We start from the raw sequence: 21427 nt of genomic DNA, 5'->3' as shown, positions 1-21427 counted from the left end.
AATCAGGGTGTTGATTAAGAGGCTCTCCTCCTCTCTCCGGGAGCCAGTTGTCCGGTCCTGAGGTGATGCATGTGGTTCCAATGTGATCCGATCTGCAGGGGTCACATTTACAGGTGATGCATGTGGTTCCAATGTGATCCGATCTGCAGGGGTCACATTCACACACTGATGTGGTTGCTGGATCGTTTTCTCTGTTTGATGTTAAAAATAAATGAATACATGGATGCGTTCATTAATTAATACTCACATCGTCCTAGTTGGCTTGTCTCTGTCTCCTTTGAATTTCCCTTTCTCTGACCCTGTCTATGTCCTTGTATGTCCTTGTCTCTCTCCGTCTCTCTCCTTGTCTCTCTCCTTGTCTCTCTCCTTGTCTCTCTCCCTGTCTCTCTCTCCCTGTCTCTCTCTCCCTGTCTCTCCTTCCCCCTCTCTCTCTCCTTGTCTCTCTCCCTGTCTCTCTCCTTGTCTCTCTCCTTGTCTCTCTCCCTGTCTCTCTCTCCCTGTCTCTCTCTCCCTGTCTCTCCTTCCCCCTCTCTCTCTCCCTGTTCTCAGTCTGGGAAGTTGAGCTCACAGGAGCCACACGTGTTCATGTCATGGCCATGGGAGTCCAGTTCCCCCCAGATCAATCTGCTTCCCCGGGCTGGTCCACCTCTACCTCCACTGCCTGATGACATATCTCTCTTTCTCCTGGTCTTATTATCTCCCCCCCCCCCCCACCAGAAGCAAGGCCGAACAAAAGAAGATTTCCGGTAATCCCGCGTCACGAATAATAATTGTAGATCAATACCTGTGTGGAGGTTCACTATAGGAGATTTGCAAAAGCAGTGCAATTCAATGCATGGTTCTGAGTCAGCATTCAGCATACAATAGGCAGCCCCAGGGACCGGACTGAGAAGCGGAGAGGAGAGGGGGGAGGAAAGGAGGGGGGAGGAGGTATGGAGAGATAATGAGACAAGGAGAAAGAGAGATATTAACCCAGATAGGAAGTATTCCAGAGAGCACGATACAGATGGAGGGACGTGGATTTAAGATGACGATGGGAGAGAAGGATGGAGGGAGTGAGGGGGTACTCTCTCTCTCTCTCTCTCCCTCTCTCTTTTTCCTTCCCTCTTCTCTTGCCCTCTCCCTCTTCCCTCTCTCCACCCACTCTCCTTTCATCCCCTCTCCGTCACCTTCATGTACTTCCACTCCAACCCACACTCAGGACACGATTCCCTCCCTTTCTCTCTCTCTCTCTTCGTCCTTTCCTCTCCTGCCCTCTCTCTCCGCCTTTACTGTCTGTCTGGCTCCCCACTCCCTCCCTCCCTCCGTCTCCACCTCTCTCCCTCGCTCCCTCCCTCTCCGCCTCCCTCCCTCCATCGCTCCCTCCCTCCTTCTCTTCCTCCCTCTCTCCATCCCTCTATCTCTCCCTTCCTCTCCGCCTCTCTCCCTCCCTCTCCGCCTCTCTCCCTCCCTCTTTGCCTCCCTCCCTCCCTCTCTGCCTCCCTCCCTCCCTCTCTCCATCCTTCCCGTTCTCTGGAGGATTGTCCCAGCTCTGCACAGCCCCTGGTCCTGGGTACTGTGACACTAGCTGGCTGGCCCACTTTGCAGCCCCCCAGACATGCTGAAGGACGCTGGCTGGGCTGCACAACCATCTCTGCTGTGTTGGAAGGCTGGGAGACGGAAAGTGCAGCCCAGAGAGAGAGAGAGAGAGAGACAAAAGGAAAAACAGAGAGGAGGAAGGGATAATGAGGGAAATAGGAGGAAAGAAATGAAGAGGGAGACCCCCTCTCTCTCTCCCTCTCCCCCCCCCCCTCTCTCCCCCCCCCCCCCCCTCTCTCTCTCCCCCCCCTCTCTCTCTGCTTGAGGAGAGCAAGCTTGTCCCTTGAGGGACTCCACCCAGTAGATGCTGTGATGGTGGCTCGCTCAGATTCTCCACCCAGAGCAAGTCCCTCCTGCCTGTCTATGCACAACATACAGCTCAACACACACTCACACGGTATCCAACCGACAGACGTGGCGTGCTTAGCTAACGACCGCAGTCCAACACATGGATAATTGAGCTGGACCTCAGAGGGGGCCGTGTAATGAGATAGTCGCCCCCTCATGTCAGTCCTCCGGCAGGGCAGAGCAGCCACGAAGGCTTCAGGTGGGCTGAAGCGCATGGGGACTTTTTAAAGCAAGGACCTCGGGAGATTAGCATCGCTCGCACCGCGGCAGCAAGGTCTTTAGCGTGGCTGATCTGTCCCCCACGCCTCATTTACACTTTAGCAGGCGTGTTAGTTACCCTGGCTAGTCTCTGTGTGTGTGTGTGTGTTCATAAAGCAGGTGTGTTAGCTAGCCTAGCTAGCTGGCCTAGCTGTAGCTGAGGCCTTGCCGCTGAACGCATTGAAACTCAGTAGAGTTATTAGCTTAGCAAGCTAATGGGCATTAGCTTCTCGTTAGCCGCACTGATTACGCCATGGGGGTACATTCTCGTGCACACGTTGAGAGATTACTGACCACAGGAGCACAGTTTAGTGGGTTTGTGTTATTTTGTGCTAAAGAATATCCCTTGGCTATGTGGGGTGCTTTAAAAAAGAATTGTGGTAAATTCTGCTGTTATTTTTTTTTTAAGACACATTTTTTGAGCTTTTTGTTTTAAACGGCAAACGAGCAGATCTTAACTGTGTTGACCTAGAAAAGTCTCTCTCACTTTCCCTCTCGTTTTGCTCACAAACACAAAACCCCTCGGTTGAACCGACGGTCAGACCGTTCAGGTTTATTGCTCGAACCGTGAGCACACGATTGTGTTTCTGTGTGACTGCCAGTCCCAAAGCAAACACGCACAAGCACACCTGCAACACTGACAGAGAGTTCCAACATTCACACCTACGCACAAGCACAGACACACTCACACACTCACATACACACACCCGGTAGTCACTCTTGGCTGACTAATTAATCTAGAGGCACAGTTCCAGGGCTGTATATGCTGCCAGACACCAGACACCAGAGATAGCCCAATATCACCATCCTGCATGTCACTGACTCACTGCTCAGATAAAGCAGAATCACCCTACCTTCCCAGTCAGAATATGACCCAGTAAGAAGCAGTCTGGTAGAGGGGCAGTCCATAATGAGTGGATTTAAATACTGTCTCTTTAAATGGGAACGGAAGAAAAGGCCTCTGAAAGGATGTTTGGATCTAGTTTTGGTGCCGTTCCATCTTTCAGAGGCGTGATCAGCATGGAGGATATTGACAGAAAATCCAGTAAGTTGCAGGTTCTTTCAGTGAAGGAGGGGAGAATGTATTGTACCATGGACACACACACACACACACACTCACTCACACACACACACTCTGTCTCTCTGAAACACTGTCTGCTACTCCCCGTCACAAGCCTAGTGCTGAAGCAGCAACGTCACACCACAGTGTCTGACCTGGAAGACATGAGTTGTGTCTTCCTCATTTGTCCCTTCCTGTGTTCTCTTCCTCTCTCCCATCCCTCTTCTACCTCACCCACGCCTCCTCTCCCTGTCTATCTCTCCATCTCTCTCTTCTCTCCCTCTCCTGCCTAGGTTTCTTTCTCCTTCCTTCCTTCCTTCTCCCTCTCTCTCTCTCTCTCTCTCTCTCTCTCTTTCTGTCTCACCTTCTCTCTGTGCTCTTTTGGGATGTCATGGTGAAAATGCTGAAACAAAGACAGGCTCATCTCCCGTCCTTTTGATGGAACTACGAAAGGCTTTTATGTGTTACTTGGTTGAATGTGATTCCCTCAGGGAAATCAGTGATTGCTCAAAAGTTTGATGCTGTGTGATCAAATGCTTTCACCCTTTCACACCGAATCAGCGAAAGCACAACGTGAATGTGTTTATTTGCGCGTGTGTGTGTGTGTGTGTATGCACTCACTTGCGAGCACATTCTACCTGTGTGTATTTAATCAGGGAGGGGAATTCATCTGCTAGACCTTTGTGTGTGTCTGAGGAGGTCTGGTGCTGTGTATTTATAGACCTCTCAGGGGACAGATTGCGAGCACACACACACACACACAGCAAGGTTCTCTGCCCAGACGTGTGTGTGTGTAGGGTTATGGCTGCACCTGTCCATACAGTCTCTTCAGCACCGGCTGAGGTGAGGCAGCAGTTGGTAGACACTTCACCACATCTTATCTTACACACACACAAAGACAAAGACACAGACACACAGAAAGCCTAGTATCCTCACACACACATCAACACACAAACACACACACCCTTCTGAGAGTAGAACTTTGGAAAGTCTCCCACTGTAGGTGAAACTGGCCCCACTGAAGAGCTGAACCTGCCAATCTTAAAGCGTTCCCTCAACATTGACTGGAGTGGGTGTCCAACCCACCACATCTGTATAGACCCACTTGATCTGGAAAGGTCACCCCGCCTCAGTAGACAGGGAGTGGGAGGACGAGGAGAGGACATTGATTGATAAATCCAGCTGAACTCTCCCTGACTGTTTCCCTCTCCCAAGCCCACTTTGCCTAGCATACAGCCATCTCTATGGCAACAGCTGTTCTTCCCCTGTTGGCGAGCAGGTGACTAAAGCTGAGCAAGTCATCCAGATCGATGGAGGCCGACTCTCAAATACACCCCCGTCCCCCCCGTCCCCTCTCCTCGCTGAGCCCCCCTGTCAGCCCCCCTGAGAGGGAAACAGCTCTAATCTGGATCAAGGGGGATCCACAGTGGGTGGTCCTGACCCTTCCCCTCTCTCTACACACCCAGCCCCCCTCCACAAACCCAGCCCCCCTCCACACACCCAGCCCCTCTCCACACACACAGCCCCCCTCCACACACCCAGCCCCCTCCACACACCCAGCCCCCTCCACACACCCAGCCCCCTCCACACACCCAGCCCCTCTCCACACACACAGCCCCCCTCCACACACCCAGCCCCTCTCCACACACCCAGCCCCCCTCCACACCCGAGGACACTCCTCATGTGGGTAAACCCTGCTGGCCGGCCCTGAGCAAAGCGCTATCATTTGTCCCTTTAAGTTCTTGGCTGATTATCAGTCGCTGAGACACAAAAGGATGAAGGTTTTAGTGGTGTGGGTTTGTGAAGCTGGTGAGAAGATGTGATAAGGGCTGGGTGCTGGAGGCTGGAGAGATATGTTGTCAATCCGAACACACACACACTCTTATGAGTGCAAAGATGCCAGTAATCTACCTCTGACAGTGGGACAGTGAAGCAGGGCCAGATGATGAGCTATCGCCTCATGTAACGTTAACCTTAATCTGACCTGTCCAAATAGCTTGAATGCCTTGGCCATCTTGTGTTAACTGAACCCTGGGTTTGGCTGTCTACGGAGATTAACAGTGTTGGAAAACAGGATCAGTTTCAGGTAATTACTGGTGCCAGAGCCTGGACTACATGGTCTATACCGACCCACAACAGACCCTGGCGTGTGACACCGGGTGAGGAGGGAGGGGTGAAGGAGAGAAGGAAGGAAGGAGAGGAGGGAAGGAGATAAGGAGGGAAGGAGAGAAGGAGAGAAGGAGAGAAGGAGGGAAGGAGAAGAGGGAAGGAGATAAGGAGGGAAGGAGAGAAGGAGAGAAGGAGGGAAGGAGATAAGGAAAGAAGGAGGGAAAGAAGGAAGGAGAGAAGTAGAGAAGGAGGGAAGGAGGGAAGGAGAGAAGAAGAGAAGGAAAGAAGGAGAGAAGGAGGGAAGGAGAGAAGAAGAGAAGGAGGGAAGGAGACAAGGAGGGAAGGAGAGAAGGAGAGAAGGAGGGAAGGAGAGAAGGAGGGAAAGAGGGAAGGAGAGAAGGAGAGGAGAGAAGGAGAGAAGGAGAGAAGGAGAGAAGGAGAGAAGGAGGGAAGGAGATAAGGAGAGAAGGAGGGAAAGAAGGAAGGAGAGAAGTAGAGAAGGAGGGAAGGAGGGAAGGAGAGAAGGAGAGAAGAAGAGAAGGAGATAAGGAAAGAAGGAAGGAAGGAGAGAAGAAGAGAAGGAGGGAAGGAGACAAGGAGGGAAGGAGAGAAGGAGGGAAGGAGGGAAGGAGAGAAGGAGGGAAAGAGGGAAGGAGAGAAGGAGAAGAGAGAAGGAGAGAAGGAGAGAAGGAGAGAAGGAGGGAAGGAGGGAAGGAGAGGAGAGAAGGAGAGAAGGAGGGAAGGAGGGAAGGAGGGAAGGAGAGAAGGAGGGAAAGAGGGAAGGAGAGAAGGAGAGGAGAGAAGGAGAGAAGGAGAGAAGGAGAGAAGGAGAGAAGGAGGGAAGGAGGGAAGGAAAGGAGAGAAGGAGAGAAGGAGGGAAGTGGGAGCTAATTGGCCGAGGGGTATAGATGGAAGTAAAGCATCCACAGACATCTCTCCTCCACTTTCCGCTCCCCCCACTGAGACAACGTCACATTAAACATTTTCACCCCCCCCCTCAAAAAAAGCCTCCACTGTCCTCCTGCTTGGGTGCATGTGAGCCACAGAGCAGGTGTATTACATTGTTACCAGGTCCTCTGTCTTTCCTTGTCAGACGTCAGTGTCCTTGAAACGATCTTCACAGAGCGCAGGTCTGTGTCTCTTCTCCAGGAACCCCATATGCCAGAGCAGGACACCAGTAGAAACTCCACACAAGCCTGAGGCTTCTGGAAGATAACAGCCACAGGACTGAAGCCTGAAGCCACAGCCAATGTTTGAAGGTTATATCAGAGATACCTCAGCAGGACTTCAAATACATGATCTGCGATTGATTAGCCTTGCCTGGCAAAATAACATTAACTAGTGACGCATTGTACGGTAGGGAAACTCTGCCAATCTGGATTAAGCGCAATCAAGTCCAAGTATTCGTAGGGATTTCGGTACTATAAGATACACAGGTCGAGGTAAGCCAATCACATGTAGCTGAACAGAAGGTCACTTCTCCAGATGGCCTCTTCCATCGTGGATGTACTCAGCAGTGTAAGTGAGCCAGGATGAGAGTATACAATGTACAGTAGCTTACTGGGTCCATTAAAAATGCATCAGTCATCTTTAAGCTTCACGCTCACGGGTAGATGACAAGAGGGTTAAACGTAATGCAGCACTTGGGCTCGGGTCACAAAACCAGACCATGAACATCAATCAATCGGATCCAGTGACGCCTGAGTTGGAGAAACCCTTAGGAAAGGGGATGAAACGTTGCTCTCCAGCTGAAGCTAAGGGGGGTGTCCTACTTGTTGCAGAGCAGGTTGACCTGATGGGGCTGTGACAGTGGCTCCATGTTCCCGCTCTGACGCGTGTCTGGTTCTGGGCCTGCCAGGGGGAGGGTCTTGGAGGGGTCACAGGGTCGGGTGTTCTGGGCCTGTCAGGGGGAGGGTCTTGGAGGGGTCACAGGGTCGGGTGTTCCGGGCCTGTCAGGGGGAGGGTCTTGGAGGGGTCACAGGGTCGGCTGTGCCTGTCAGGGGGAGGGTCTTGGAGGGGTCACAGGGTCGGCTGTTCCTGTCAGGGGGAGGGTCTTGGAGGGGTCACAGGGTCGGGTGTTCTGGGCCTGTCAGGGGGAGGGTCTTGGAGGGGTCACAGGGTCGGCTGTTCCTGTCAGGGTGAGGGTCTTGGAGGGGTCACAGGGTCGGCTGTTCTGGGCCTGTCAGGGGGAGGGTCTTGAAGGGGTCACAGGGTCGGCTGTGCCTGTCAGGGGGAGGGTCTTGGAGGGGTCACAGGGTCGGCTGTGCCTGTCAGGGGGAGGGTCTTGGAGGGGTCACAGGGTCGGCTGTGCCTGTCAGGGGGAGGGTCTTGGAGGGGTCACAGGGTCGGCTGTGCCTGTCAGGGGGAGGGTCTTGGAGGGGTCACAGGGTCGGCTGTGCCTGTCAGGGGGAGGGTCTTGGAGGGGTCACAGGGTCGGCTGTGCCTGTCAGGGGGAGGGTCTTGGAGGGGTCACAGGGTCGGCTGTGCCTGTCAGGGGGAGGGTCTTGGAGGGGTCACAGGGTCGGCTGTTCAGGGTCACGGTGGTTAAGCTCCCACCCAGCAGCCTCGGGTTGCAACTCCAACTTTCCGGAAAGTTGTCACTCAATTTACAGTGGGTGCCTGCCTTGCCCTCCCCCCCCCCCCACCTCCCTCCCCTCTCCCCCCCCTCCCTACCCTCTTCCTCCCCCCCCCACCTCCCTCCCCCCTTCCTCCCACCCCCCACCTCCCTCCCCCGCCAAATTGGGCTATTTTGAAAACAGCGTCACGGGTGAAAATGTATTGGTCGCGGGTGGCAGGTTTTTGAGCTACTTCTAAACCTCACACTGATGGAGCCCACCCAAATGTTTTTAATTAAAAAACATATTTTTGTATTTGTTTCATATTTTACATTTAAATGTGTTAATTTATCTTCCTAAAACCCACTAGAGGACACTTTAAAAGGATAATTTAAAAAATGTATTCTGGGGGAACACGCCCCCAGACCCCCCTAGTTTTGCTGGGTCATAGGAAAAATAATACGTGTTATCTAGGGACTTAGCCCCCCAAAAAGTGGTAACCTAGATTCGCCCCTGGGCGGCATGATTAAATAATTTGTTGTAATGAACCATTGAAATGTGAGAATAGCAGAAAACAAGTAAAATATTAAACCACCAGACATTTTTACATTTTAACTACTGAGGCATCCGTTGGTGAAATGTGTTAAACTCGTTCTGTTGTACATTCAAAAAATATTGGGCTAGTTTTCAGGCATTTTTGGGGTTTGAGCACTCGTTGAGCTGGACATTTTTGTGCCCTGCAACCCTGCTAAACGTCAGCAGCTGGCTCTCTGTCCGCACGTGAGGACAGCTACCTAGCTAGCGTGCATGTGAGGACAGCTAGCTACCTAGCGTGCATGTGAGGACAGCTAGCTACCTAGCGTGCATGTGAGGACAGCTAGCTACCTAGCGTGCATGTGAGGACAGCTAGCAAGTGCTAACCCTACATTGCAGCACCGGCAGGGCTCAGTCGCTCTAACTTACAAAGGGGTGAGGAGATCACGCCATGGAAATCACCTCACCATGGCAACCTTGTGGGATGAAATTGAAAAAAAGGTACGAACGTCACAGTGCCAATACTTCCTCTGCACACCGAATGTGTCAAGCGGTTTCTGGCAACCCTAGCAGGCCTCGCCCGGCGCCAGACGCAATGTCGGTTCCTCTCTGGTCCGATCGGATTAATGCCTTAATCGGATGTCATTATCTATACCTACCCAGACCTCTCTATGTTTAGCAAGCAAAGCTATTTGAAAGCACACGTCATGCTGTAACGACGACCATTATTAGAACAGTTGTGAGCTAAGCCTTACAACTAGCTGAGCATACAGTAGTCTCCCCCTGTTAAGGAGGAAATCCCCAACCACAGACGCCAGGCTGTTCTCAGAACCAGATGGCTTCACTCAAGATTGATAGGAAAACACTAAAGTCAACTGCCTGTTATTCAAGACCACTGGTGATAATGATGTCAGCTGTTACAGTAACACAGGATTCACTCAAATTAATTAACATAGTCAAACAACACAAGTTTGGTACAGAGCATTTTGGAAGTATTGAATTGATTTAATCGAATTTAGATTTGGCCTATACAGGCTGGCTGAATATCGGATCGGGGAGGGAAGTCTGCCAAGAAACGTAATGAATCACTGGAGAAAGACTTTTCTAGAAGAGAGAAGTGACCCCCTCCACATGGGACACATCCAATCTCTGGTCCTCAGGTAGATGACCTCTATCCCAACACATTAACAACACGTTTCTTCAAGACCCCATTCTGCCACAACGTCTGTGTGTGTGTGAGAGAGAGAGAGAGAGAGAGAGAGAGAGAGATATAGACTAACAAGGAGAGACTTCTAGAATTTCTTAAGTGGGGATGTCAAGTTTGACAAATGAACTGCCAATAGTCTCGATCTACCCCACCAGGTCATGAGCTTAGGTCTATGAGGCTGAGTTTGAACTTGAAGGCTGGAAATCAGCAGAGCTTAGTGGATACGGCACGTGAAACACCCTGGCAAGCACACAAACAATTTACATTTACATTTAGTCATTTGGCAGACGCTCTTATCCAGAGCGACTTACAGTAAGTACAGGGACATTCCCCCGAGGCAAGTGGGGTGAAGTGCCTTGCCCAAGGACACAACATCATGTGGCGCAGCGGGGAATCGATCCGGCAACCTTCTGATTACTAGCCCGACTCCCTCACCGCTCAGCCATCTGACGGGAGTCAGAATTTAATCCTTTTCCCCAGCAGCTTACTGATGGTGGAGATCTCCCACATCGATTAGCGGTTCCTCCAGAGGGGGTAAGTCTCCACACACCAAACCTCCATGCATGTGCTGGCTGACACGCATCGATCCAGCCCCATCAAAGATATGTCTCTGGTCAATAATGCTAATGTTTATCTGTGCACGCTAACCTGTGTGAAAAAGTACGCATTTGGTAGCTCTCTATCCTCTGTAAATTTCAAAAGTTAAAAATAAAAATAGACGTTGACAGATTTTATACATCTGGAAAGAAACTATATCTAACTGTCTGGGTGAATATTTCAGCAAGCCCTGGGTATCTAAAGCTAGTCTGTTCTTTATAGATACTGCTAATTGACAATAGAAAGTGTTAGCATTAGGCTACTTTAGGAACAGCGTCCTATTAATACTCCGGCACTTTCATCACGCATCTACACAATAGTGCGATCCAGAACTGACGGCTCATATTTATGCATAATCTGTTATTTCGCAGCCTTCAAAGAATATTCACTCAAGTTTCCTCACAAGCTTGAAGTACAGATCCTTGCAAAATTTGAAGTATTTCAGAACCCCCCCTTCTGCTTGAAGTCCCTTCAAAACATGTGGTGCTCAGCCAAGCCTACTGCTCTGGATGGGGTTTTGGGTAATACTGCAACACCATCCAAAAGTAATCAGCATTTACTTTTTAAGGTTCATGTTGTTTAATTGTAACCTGTTTAACTACATGCTCTTATGGTTCTTCCCTTTGGCACTTATTTTTGGTTTTTCACAATGTATGCTTCATGTTTGGCTAACCGCAATGTTGGGGATATGATGTTATGATTAGTGACCTATGCACTTTTGTAAAGCCCTCTCTTGGAAGTCGCTTTGGATAAAAGCGTCTGCTAAATGAATAAATGTAAATGCAAATGTAAATCACCACTCACACACGGCCTTGACTCTAGAGTGAGGAATAGTCATGAATACTTAAATACCTTATCAAAGGGAAACTAAAAATAAATACATTTAAATGGTAGAGGAGACTTCCATGATACCTCCCATCCTGATTAGTAGTAGGCTAGAGGTGGTGGTTTATCATCTTGGTTTGACTGTCAAATTAATTTGAATGAATTACAATATTGTTTTTAAAGTTCTCTTATCTGTAATTATAATCTGTGATATCTTGTATCTGTTGCCTCCTCTGTGGTAATGAGTGTTTAAATGCTGATTACTTTTTTATCGTCATAATCAGAGAAGGGAACTGAGAGAATGAGAAACAGAGAGGAGGGGCATGGGGAGAAGAGATCAAATGGAAAGAAACATTTAGGGAAGAGGTAAAGGTGTATGTGTTGTAGAGAGCAGTGGGGAGAGAGAGAGAGACAGGAAGAGAGACAGGGAGAGATAAGGAGAGAGAGGAAAGATAGGGAGGGAGAGAGAGAGAGACAGGAAGAGAGACAGGGAGAGATAAGGAGAGAGAGGAAAGATAGGGAGGGAGAGAGAGAGAGACAGGAAGAGAGACAGGGAGAGATAAGGAGAGAGAGGAAAGATAGGGAGGGAGAGAGAGAGAGACAGGAAGAGAGACACGGAGAGATAAGGAGAGAGAAATAGAGAAAGATAGGGAGGGAGAGAGAGAGAGACAGCAAGAGAGACAGGGAGAGATAAGGAGAGAGAGGAAAGTTAGGGAGGGAGAGAGAGAGAGACAGGAAGAGAGACAGGGAGAGATAAGGAGAGAGAGGAAAGATAGGGAGGGAGAGAGAGAGAGACAGGAAGAGAGACAGGGAGAGATAAGGAGAGAGAGGAAAGATAGGGAGGGAGAGAGAGAGAGACAGGAAGAGAGACAGGGAGAGATAAGGAGAGAGAGGAAAGATAGGGAGGGAGAGAGAGAGAGACAGGAAGAGAGACAGGGAGAGATAAGGAGAGAGAGGAAAGATAGGGAGGGAGAGAGAGAGAGACAGGAAGAGAGACAGGGAGAGATAAGGAGAGAGAGGAAAGATAGGGAGGGAGAGAGAGACAGGAAGAGAGACAGGGAGAGATAAGGAGAGAGAGGAAAGATAGGGAGGGAGAGAGAGAGAGACAGGAAGAGAGACAGGGAGAGATAAGGAGAGAGAGGAAAGATAGGGAGGGAGAGAGAGAGAGACAGGAAGAGAGACAGGGAGAGATAAGGAGAGAGAGGAAAGATAGGGAGGGGGAGAGAGAGAGACAGGAAGAGAGACAGGGAGAGATAAGGAGAGAGAGGAAAGATAGGGAGGGAGAGAGAGAGAGACAGGAAGAGAGACAGGGAGAGATAAGGAGAGAGAGGAAAGATAGGGAGGGAGAGAGAGAGAGACAGGAAGAGAGACAGGGAGAGATAAGGAGAGAGAGGAAAGATAGGGAGGGAGAGAGAGGAAAGATAGGGAGGGAGAGAGAGGAAAGATAGGGAGGGAGAGAGAGAGAGACAGGAAGAGAGACAGGGAGAGATAAGGAGAGAGAGGAAAGATAGGGAGGGAGAGAGAGAGAGACAGGAAGAGAGACAGGGAGAGATAAGGAGAGAGAGGAAAGATAGGGAGGGAGAGAGAGAGAGACAGGAAGAGAGACAGGGAGAGATAAGGAGAGAGAGGAAAGATAGGGAGGGAGAGAGAGAGAGACAGGAAGAGAGACAGGGAGAGATAAGGAGAGAGAGGAAAGATAGGGAGGGAGAGAGAGAGAGACAGGAAGAGAGACAGGGAGAGATAAGGAGAGAGAGGAAAGATAGGGAGGGAGAGAGAGAGAGACAGGAAGAGAGACAGGGAGAGATAAGGAGAGAGAGGAAAGATAGGGAGGGAGAGAGAGAGACAGGAAGAGAGACAGGGAGAGATAAGGAGAGAGAGGAAAGATAGGGAGGGAGAGAGAGGAAAGATAGGGAGGGAGAGAGAGGAAAGATAGGGAGGGAGAGAGAGAGAGACAGGAAGAGAGACAGGGAGAGATAAGGAGAGAGAGGAAAGATAGGGAGGGAGAGAGAGAGAGACAGGAAGAGAGACAGGGAGAGATAAGGAGAGAGAAATAGAGAAAGATAGGGAGGGAGAGAGAGAGAGACAGGAAGAGAGACAGGGAGAGATAAGGAGAGAGAAATAGAGAAAGATAGGGAGGGAGAGAGAGAGAGACAGGAAGAGAGACAGGGAGAGATAAGGAGAGAGAAATAGAGAGATAGGAAGAGAGAAGAATTCAACTCTTCCAAATGCACTACGCCACAAAAACAATTCCCCCCCAAAAAACGCCCCCCCTTCTTACCTGGGTGTCTCATGGCCATTTCAACAATATTACAGCAAACTGATATTCTTCCCGATGTTATTACCACCCTGGCAGCAAGCTTGATTTAATTCAATTATAATTACAAGACATGAAATGAAATGGAATCCCACAGTCCTTCAATTCAGGATTAACTCCAACCGTGACTCACAGTCACGGACGCACACAAAAACCCACACGTGCGCACATTAACTACATCAAGGGACACACACTCACAGAAATGTGCGCAAACACATTTGGCCCTATTCAAATGGGGTAACGGCAGCCTTGAGCTGTTTGGCGTATCGCTTCACAGCCTAGCTGAGACCAACACCAGCCACACACACCACCACCGCTGCTACAGACAGAGAACCCCCATTGCTGTTGGTCTCCTTGAGAGGCTAGGTTGTGAGGCTAGGGTGTGAGGCTAGAGTGTGAGGCTAGGGTGTGAGGCTAGGGTGTGAGGCTAGAGTGTGAGGCTAGAGTGTGAGGCTAGGCTGTGAGGCTAGGCTGTGAGGCTAGGGTGTGAGGCTAGGGGGTGAGGCTAGGGGTGTGAGGTTAGTGTGAGGCTAGGGGGTGAGGCTAGGGGGTGAGGTTAGGGTGTGAGGCTAGGGGGTGAAGTTAGAGTGTGAGGCTAGGGTGTGAGGTTAGGGTGTGAGGCTAGGGAGTGAGGCTAGGGTGTGAGGTTAGGGTGTGAGTTTAGGGTGTGAGGCTAGGGGGTGAGGCTAGGGGGTGAGGTTAGAGTGTGAGGCTAGGGTGTGAGGCTAGGGTGTGAGGCTGGGGTGTGAGGCTAGGGTGTGAGGCTAGAGTGTGAGGCTAGGCTGTGAGGCTAGGGTGTGAGGCTAGGGGGTGAGGCTAGAGGGTGAGGCTAGGGGGTGAGGCTGGGGTGTAAGGTTAGTGTGAGGCTAGGGTGTGAGGTTAGGGTGTGAAGCTAAAGTATGAGGTTAGGGTGTGAGGCTACAGTGTGAGGCTAGGATATGAGGCTAGGGTGTGAGGTTAGGGTGTGAGGCTAGGGTGTGAGGCTACAGTGTGGCTAGGGTGTGAGGCTAGACTGTGAGGCTAGGGTGTGAGTGTCACGCCCCTGGCACGCCCCTGGCTGTGACACTTCCTTTTTTTCTCCTCCCTCCCTTTCCCTGTGTGGGTGTGCAGGGGCGGAGTCTCCCGGGATCAGACAACTATTCTCACCTGCGGCAGATCTGTAATCAACAACCAATTTAAACCCTGCTCACCATCTAGACTCAGAGTGTTACATCAGTCACATGTTCCCGGTCGAGACTCCAGGGTTCTCCAGCCAGCCTTGCCCGCTTTCGCCCCAAGCCCATAGCTCACAAATTCTGTTCGGGACAACAAATACTCATTTTGAGCCTTTGTGTCTCGAGTCCGTTTTCAGGTCCGCACATTGTTGCGCCGTAACAGTGAGGCTAGGGTGTGAGGCTAGGGTGTGAGACTAGGGTGTGAGGTTGGGTGTGAGGCTAGGGTGAGGCTAGGGTGTGAGGCTAGGGTGTGAGACTAGGGGTGTGAGACTAGGGCGTGAGGCTAGGATGTGAGGCTAGGGTGAGGCTAGAGTGTGAGGCTAGGTTGTGAGACTTGGGCGTGAGGCTAGGATGTGAGGCTAGGGTGAGGCTAGGATGTGAGGTCAGGGTGTGAGTCTTGGGCGTGAGGCTAGGATGTGAGGCTAGGGTGAGGCTAGGGTGTGAGGCCAGGGTGAGGCTAGGATGTGAGGTCAGGGTGTGAGGCTTGAGTGAGGCTAGGATGTGAGGCTAGGGTGTGAGGCTGGGGCGTGAGATTAGGGCGTGAGGCTAGGGTGAGGCTAAGGTGTGAGGCTAGGGTGTGAGACTAGGGCGTGAGGCTAGGATGTGAGGCTAGGGTGTGAGGCTAGGGTGAGGCTAGGGCGTGAGACTAGGGCGTGAGGCTAGGATGTGAGGCTAGAGTGAGGCTAGGGTGTGAGGCTAGGGTGAGGCTAGGATGTGAGGCTAGGTTGAGGCTAGGATGTGAGGTCAGGGTGTGAGGCTTGAGTGAGGCTAGGATGTGAGGCTAGGATGTGAGGCTAGGGTGTAAGGCTGGGGTGTGAGGCTAGGGTGTGAGGCTAGGGTGAGGCTAGGATGTGAGGTCAGGGTGTGAGGCTAGGGTGTGAGGCTAGGGTGTGAGGCTAGAGTGAGACTAGGATGTGAGGCTAGAGTGAGGCTAGGATGTGAGGCTAGGGGGTGAGGCTAGGGTGTGAGGCTAGGGTGTGAGGCTAGAGTGAGGCTAGGGTGTGAGGCTAGGGTGTGAGGCTAGTGTGAAGCTAGGTTGTGAGGCTAGGGTGTGAGGCTAGAGTGAGGCTAGTGTGAGGCTGGGGTGTGAGGCTAGAGTGAGGCTAGGATGTGAGGCTAGAGTGTGAGGTTAGAATGTGAGGCTAGGGTGTGAGGCTAGGGTGTGAGGCTAGGGTGTGAAGCTAGAGTGTGAGGTTAACTGTGTTGACTTTCCAGGGAGATCTCCAGCAGTACAACATAGACACAGACTTCAATGTGCTTCTTCTGGTCAGTTTTGTGTGTATTTGTTTGTGTTTTTATGTGTGTGTCTGTAGCTGTGTTTGTGTGTTTGTTTGCATCGTCACTCTACCCATCTCGCCTTACATCTTAATACAATTGCCATCGATTTCCTCCTTAAAACAATCTGCCTGTCAGGCACTTCTGGGTGAAAACATATCGAGTCTACAAGGACCAATAGTTTGTTGAAGACTTCAGCCTGGCAGACCTAATCACAGAGGACTCTCCTGTTCTTCATCCTGAGGGGACAGCAATTTAACATTTCACCCGAACAAGGCAGGGCTCTAGCAGCGAAGCAATGGGTTACATCTGACAGAATGTACAGGAACAGGAACCTGCAAATACAGGCTGTTGCTGTTCAGAGAGTGAGGAGAGAGAGAGAGGAGTGAGGAGAGAGAGGAGAGAGAGAGAGGAGTGAGGAGAGAGAGGAGAGAGGACAGAGTGAGGAGAGAGAGAGAGGAGTGAGGAGAGAGAGGAGAGAGAGAGAGGAGTGAGGAGAGAGAGGAGAGAGGACAGAGTGAGGAGAGAGAGAGAGGAGTGAGGAGAGAGAGGAGAGAGAGAGAGGAGTGAGGAGAGAGAGGAGAGAGAGAGAGGAGTGAGGAGAGAGAGGAGAGAGGACAGAGTGAGGAGAGTGAGGAGATTGAGGAGAGTGAGGAGAGAGAGGACAGAGTGAGGAGAGAGAGACTTCCTTAATTAGTGCAGACTACTGGAGCACTGGCAGCCACAAACACAGAGAATCTGTATCCATGGTTCCCAGGCTGTTCTGTGACTGAAGATGCAGTTGTTTGGGGCTGCACTGGTTGGCTTTAAGAGGATGACTCACACAGGTAACCCTGTGCTCGCGCTGTATTACACTGTGCTTGTGATAGCTGGTGCAAGCCACCCCCCCCCCCCCTCCCTCCAAAGGGTATAGGGAGTTTGAGTTGGCAAAGACATGTTGGGACATGTTGAGTGTTGAGACAAGCACCAGTTCAGCTCCACGGTTCACTTTCACAAAATCCCAGTTTGTTTCCCTTTCCCGCTCGCTAAACACGCCGCACTCTCTTTCCTCTCAGCTCAAGACGACCAGACACCAACAGAGAAAACAAGATGGCTCATCGTTAATAGATGAATAAATCATCTCCAGCATGTTGTTTGGAAGTTTATAGGCTGTTTGAATGTTTGTTTTTCATGATTAATTCAGGGAGAAGAGGGAAACCCACCTTTCCTGGTAATTCACGTGAGAGATGCCCGTCTACAGGGTGTCCTTCAGCGGGGAGGCAGGTTTGACGGGGAGAAATGGCCCCTCTCGGAAAGGCCCTGTTCCGTACGTGTATTTTTGGGCAGGTCATAACTCCTGGGGCGTGAATCGGGGTGACGTATGGAGATACAGATACTTGAGATGGCACCTACCTCACAAAGTCAAGCGTTATTAATGTGCAATTAAAAATGTATCGTCACTGAAAAATAAATGAGGTGGGATCTGTGTTCGGAGGAGCAGTGTATTCCGTCGACGTTCCCCCTTCAATTGAGCACGAGTAAACATGCGGGCATCTCGCGGGTGTCATTAAACCTCCCTGTGACACTTTCATAGCTCTGTCCCCCCATTACGCAGGCAAAAACATGGGACAAGCACCCTATTTGTCAAACGGACAAATTACACCCAGTTACCCCCTCTCCCCTCCCTTCCCTCCTTTCTTCGTTCAAAGGATTTCTGAGCCTCTTAAAGATATCCTGGAGACTAATCCCCCTTAGCGCTGCGCCACGCTCACGCCACAGGGCCGAGATAAAAAGCAAGTCATTATTCGCAACCTGCTAGTCTCAGTCGGTTGACTTATACCGCGAGCTCGCGGCCTGGCTTGGATTGCTCCCAGAATAGCTACAACACCGGACAGTCCCGCGTTTGACAGGGCGGCTGCTGACCGACACATTTAAAGGTGATCGTGCCTTTTCGGTTGTGGCCCATCGACCGTGGAACAAACTGTCTGTTTTTATCCGGTCACCTCCCACCACTGTGACATTTAGCCCAAGTCTCGTCTAAAAACGTGTTTTTAGTCTGTGGCGTTCGAGTCAGTTCAGGGTCACTCGTGCTTACTCGTCTTGTTTGTATCAAGTTTTCATTTAACGCGATATGTCTTATTTTGATCGGTGTACAACTTTGTACAGCACTTTGTTCAGCATCTGTTGTTATAGATAAACTGACTTGACGCAAACGTCCAACCCCGAGCTGGACAGACCCCGGGAGAGCTCTATGTCCTGTCGCTCTGCATGACAGGTGCAGGGGCCGTCCCTGTTTCTGATGGCTTCACTCAACTTCAAAGCAGGGGTCACAGAGAACTCTCCGGGTCAGAATCACACACTCAGCACCTTGGCATGGAACTATGGATGACATTGGGAGGAGCATTGGGTGGAGGGTAGGCTACTGCATCTTTAGTTTATATAGTGGACCATGATGTATCCTAATCCACAGCAAATCAGACTTTTCCAGCATCCATCCGATATACAATCATGTTAGCTCTTAAGAGAGACCATAACTTCCTGAATCTGCCTCGACCTGCAATACTGATTATTTCTCGATCAATTTCATCGGCAACTGCATGGGAGAGGATGAGGCTGTTAACTGGTAGCTTAGATCCCAATACAGTTATATATAAAAGCTATTGGATTGTTATTAATCATGTAAATTGAATATTGACATGGTCAAACACTGGCAAATGTACTTTGCTTAAAACATTCTGTTAACATGACTGCGTCCATTGATCCAGTTCAACGAGCATGCAGGCAGAAGTGCTGCACTGGGGGCTTCCAGGCGATGCATGAGAAGAACGAGGAACTGTGCATAATGCATAAGAGTCAGAAGTCTAGAGAGGGGAGAGAGAGGAGGAGAGAGATGGGGAGAGAGAGAGAGAAAGGGGGAGAAAAAGAGGGAGGAGGGGAGAGAGAGCAAGAGGGAGAGAGAGAGAACAGGGGAGACAGAGAAGGTGCCCAGGTTTAAACCTTGCGCAGGGGAAAGGTTTGCTTCCTACACTGATATCAACTAGTTTCCGTGGTGTCGCATCTAGAAGACTCCTCTCCTTCACCTCCCCGTCTGCCAGTGAAATTACGAGAAGACCAACAAACCGAATCAAATGACACCAATCCACTGCAGTGACTTGCGAGGTGGCGAGGTGATGATCTAGTTCATTAGGTCTCATTTTGCATTGTTATGGCTTTGGAGTTTGTTAAGTGCTTTGCTAGGCAGCTGACGTTAATAAATCAAGGGTGGATCAAACGTATCAGATGTTAAAATGAAGACAGGCTGGTGTTATCCTAAACCTGAGGTTTACATGTGGTTTCTTACCTCTCCTGGGCAACGGTAAATGTTCTGTAATTTTCCAGCTTCTCTGACAATGAATGAGTTCTCAACTCTGGTGTAACTTTAGACTAAACTAATGTCTTGTTCTATAAGGAACCAATACATTAATAAATAGGCATACTTTAGATAGACGAGGTAATTGTGTATCATTATGGTGCATAATAAGGCAGGTAAACTGAGATGAGTAACCTAATCATACTCTAGCCTACAGCACACACAACACAGGCGGCAGCTCGTGGCTATCACCTCCGGTCAGATTACATTCATTCATTAGGCTATTGACTTCTTCCCGCGCAGCCCCCATTACTACAGCCTACACAACAGTGTCAAAACACAGCGCCAATGTCATTAAACCGTTGAAGACGAACCACAGACACGGGACATCGAACCTACCTTAGCAGCGAATGACGAACTCGGTTTCTCTAGGAGATCCCAAAGTTTTCTCCGTTTATTAGCACAGCACGTGTCCTCAAACTCGTCGCCTTCCCGCTCTCTCATGGTCTCTGCTTCTCGTTTCAGTTCCTCGTTCATCTGCTCCTTCTTCTGGTGGTACCGGGCCTGGCAGCACGACTCCAGATAAATCTCATCAATGCCCCAGAAGTCCAGCTCTTGGCTGAACGACAGAGCGCACATCTCTTCCATCATGTGTAACTTTCCTGTGCGATAGAAGTTGAGAATGGACGTAAACGCGCCGGGATGCCTGTCAAAAAAGTACTCGTTGTCATCCAAACTGTAGTCGTCGCATATCTCTATGATAGAGTCGTGTGTGTTGCAGTCTCGCAGTTTTCCGAGTCTGGTTCGTGGCAGTCGGTCTAGCGTTCTCCACAGAACTTCGTGAAGGAGACCCCCGACATTGAGTCGCACCCGGCGGGAGTGTGACTTGCTCCGGATAATTTCCACCGGCTCCGGTGGAAGCGAAGAGGTGGATCGTGACCCGGTTTTATTCATCCTTCCAAAAGAAGCTCCGCTGCTCGAGAATGAAAAGTTACAATTTGGTCAGGGATATGCTGTCCGGAAGAGGACCGCATTAGGGTGTAGTTTCCATCTCTGTGGCTGAAAAAGAAGAACGTTACAATTCCGTTACAACAGGGCAGGCCTAATCATTTGAAAGAATGGCCATACAATCCTGATGACCTACAGCCGTGATAGAGGGAACATTAGTCGCAGAATGTCAGGAGGTTTATCCACTCATCAGAGAACCAAATAGATAATTTAATCTGCTTTAAGACGCGCAGCAGCTTTCGTCGCTGACCAGGGAGGGGGAGGGGGGGGGGGGGGGGGCAATGATAAACTCGACTCTACAAGGGAGCGCTGTCCGGTGCTGAATTATCGTGTCACTTAACAGACGTCCACATTTCTTCGCTGTCCTTTTGTTTAGGTGCTGAAATTATTCATTTTGAGCGGCAGGTTGTTCCACCATTGTACCGAGTACGAAGCAGAATCTACTTGATATTCGAAGGATTTTTTTTGATCGCTCCTCGAGATAACAGCCTCTCTATACAACATGAGCAGATTTGATTCAAAGCTCGCACGGAGCCACGAGCATACAGTGGAGATGTAACATTTGAAAAGACAGCAAGAGGCATTGTCAACAAAATAAATCAAGTTTAATGTGTCTATTTAAACCAGTTATTAAAGGGAAGCATGATTTCGCCTATTACACACATTTTTGTGTCATAACAGTTCACGTGTTTGGCTAAATGCATGTACTAAGAATATTACACCACTGAAAGTCTAAAGTAAACTTAAAGTACAAACGTACACGTTTTGTCAATATATCCAAGTGTCCAAATAGGCTAACTGAGTTGAAATAGGCTAGAACTGCTTTTCACTATAAACCAAAATGCAAAAAAGGAGGGAGTTGGCATAAACGTTCCTAAGACTTACATACCGGTATCTTCACCACAATCCGATTCAGTGTAAAAGATCACCATCAACGAAGGCGATAGTACTAATATCACGACTCGATGATCGCCGCCGCTCTGCTGGCTGGTGTTTCAGGAGACCCCCGCAACATGTCTTAATCGGTGACAGACAAACTGTTACAGCTCACTAGGGATCTTCCGTGCTCCTCCCATCTGAAGAGATTCAACAAGTTCGCCGTGAATCCCTCTCGGCTGCTCTCTACCTGGCCACTGTGTGTGTGCTCGCGCCGTGCGTGACGGAGTCGGACCAGGACGGGGCTCCAACTGTGTTCTGCAACGGCTGCTTTCTCAAAA

General features: G+C 50.1%; 1 protein-coding gene across 1 annotated transcript in view; it reads right to left on the bottom strand.

The window, feature by feature from the left end:
- The window catches only part of LOC124471864 (potassium voltage-gated channel subfamily B member 1-like), a 23893-nt gene extending 3731 nt beyond the window's left edge, over nucleotides 1-20162 (bottom strand). Inside the window, exon 1 of the mRNA XM_047026499.1 lies at nucleotides 19602-20162. Within this exon, the coding sequence (XP_046882455.1) occupies nucleotides 19602-20156 (555 nt within the window). The 5' untranslated portion in view covers nucleotides 20157-20162. The remainder of the gene's footprint in view (nucleotides 1-19601) is intronic.
- Between the last annotated feature and the right edge of the window lie 1265 nt (nucleotides 20163-21427).

Source organism: Hypomesus transpacificus, chromosome 9, assembly GCF_021917145.1.
Source record: "Hypomesus transpacificus isolate Combined female chromosome 9, fHypTra1, whole genome shotgun sequence".
Classification (NCBI taxonomy): domain Eukaryota; kingdom Metazoa; phylum Chordata; class Actinopteri; order Osmeriformes; family Osmeridae; genus Hypomesus; species Hypomesus transpacificus.
The sequence above is the reverse complement of the archived record's forward strand: the minus strand, read 5'-3'. Positions and strand labels throughout refer to the sequence as shown.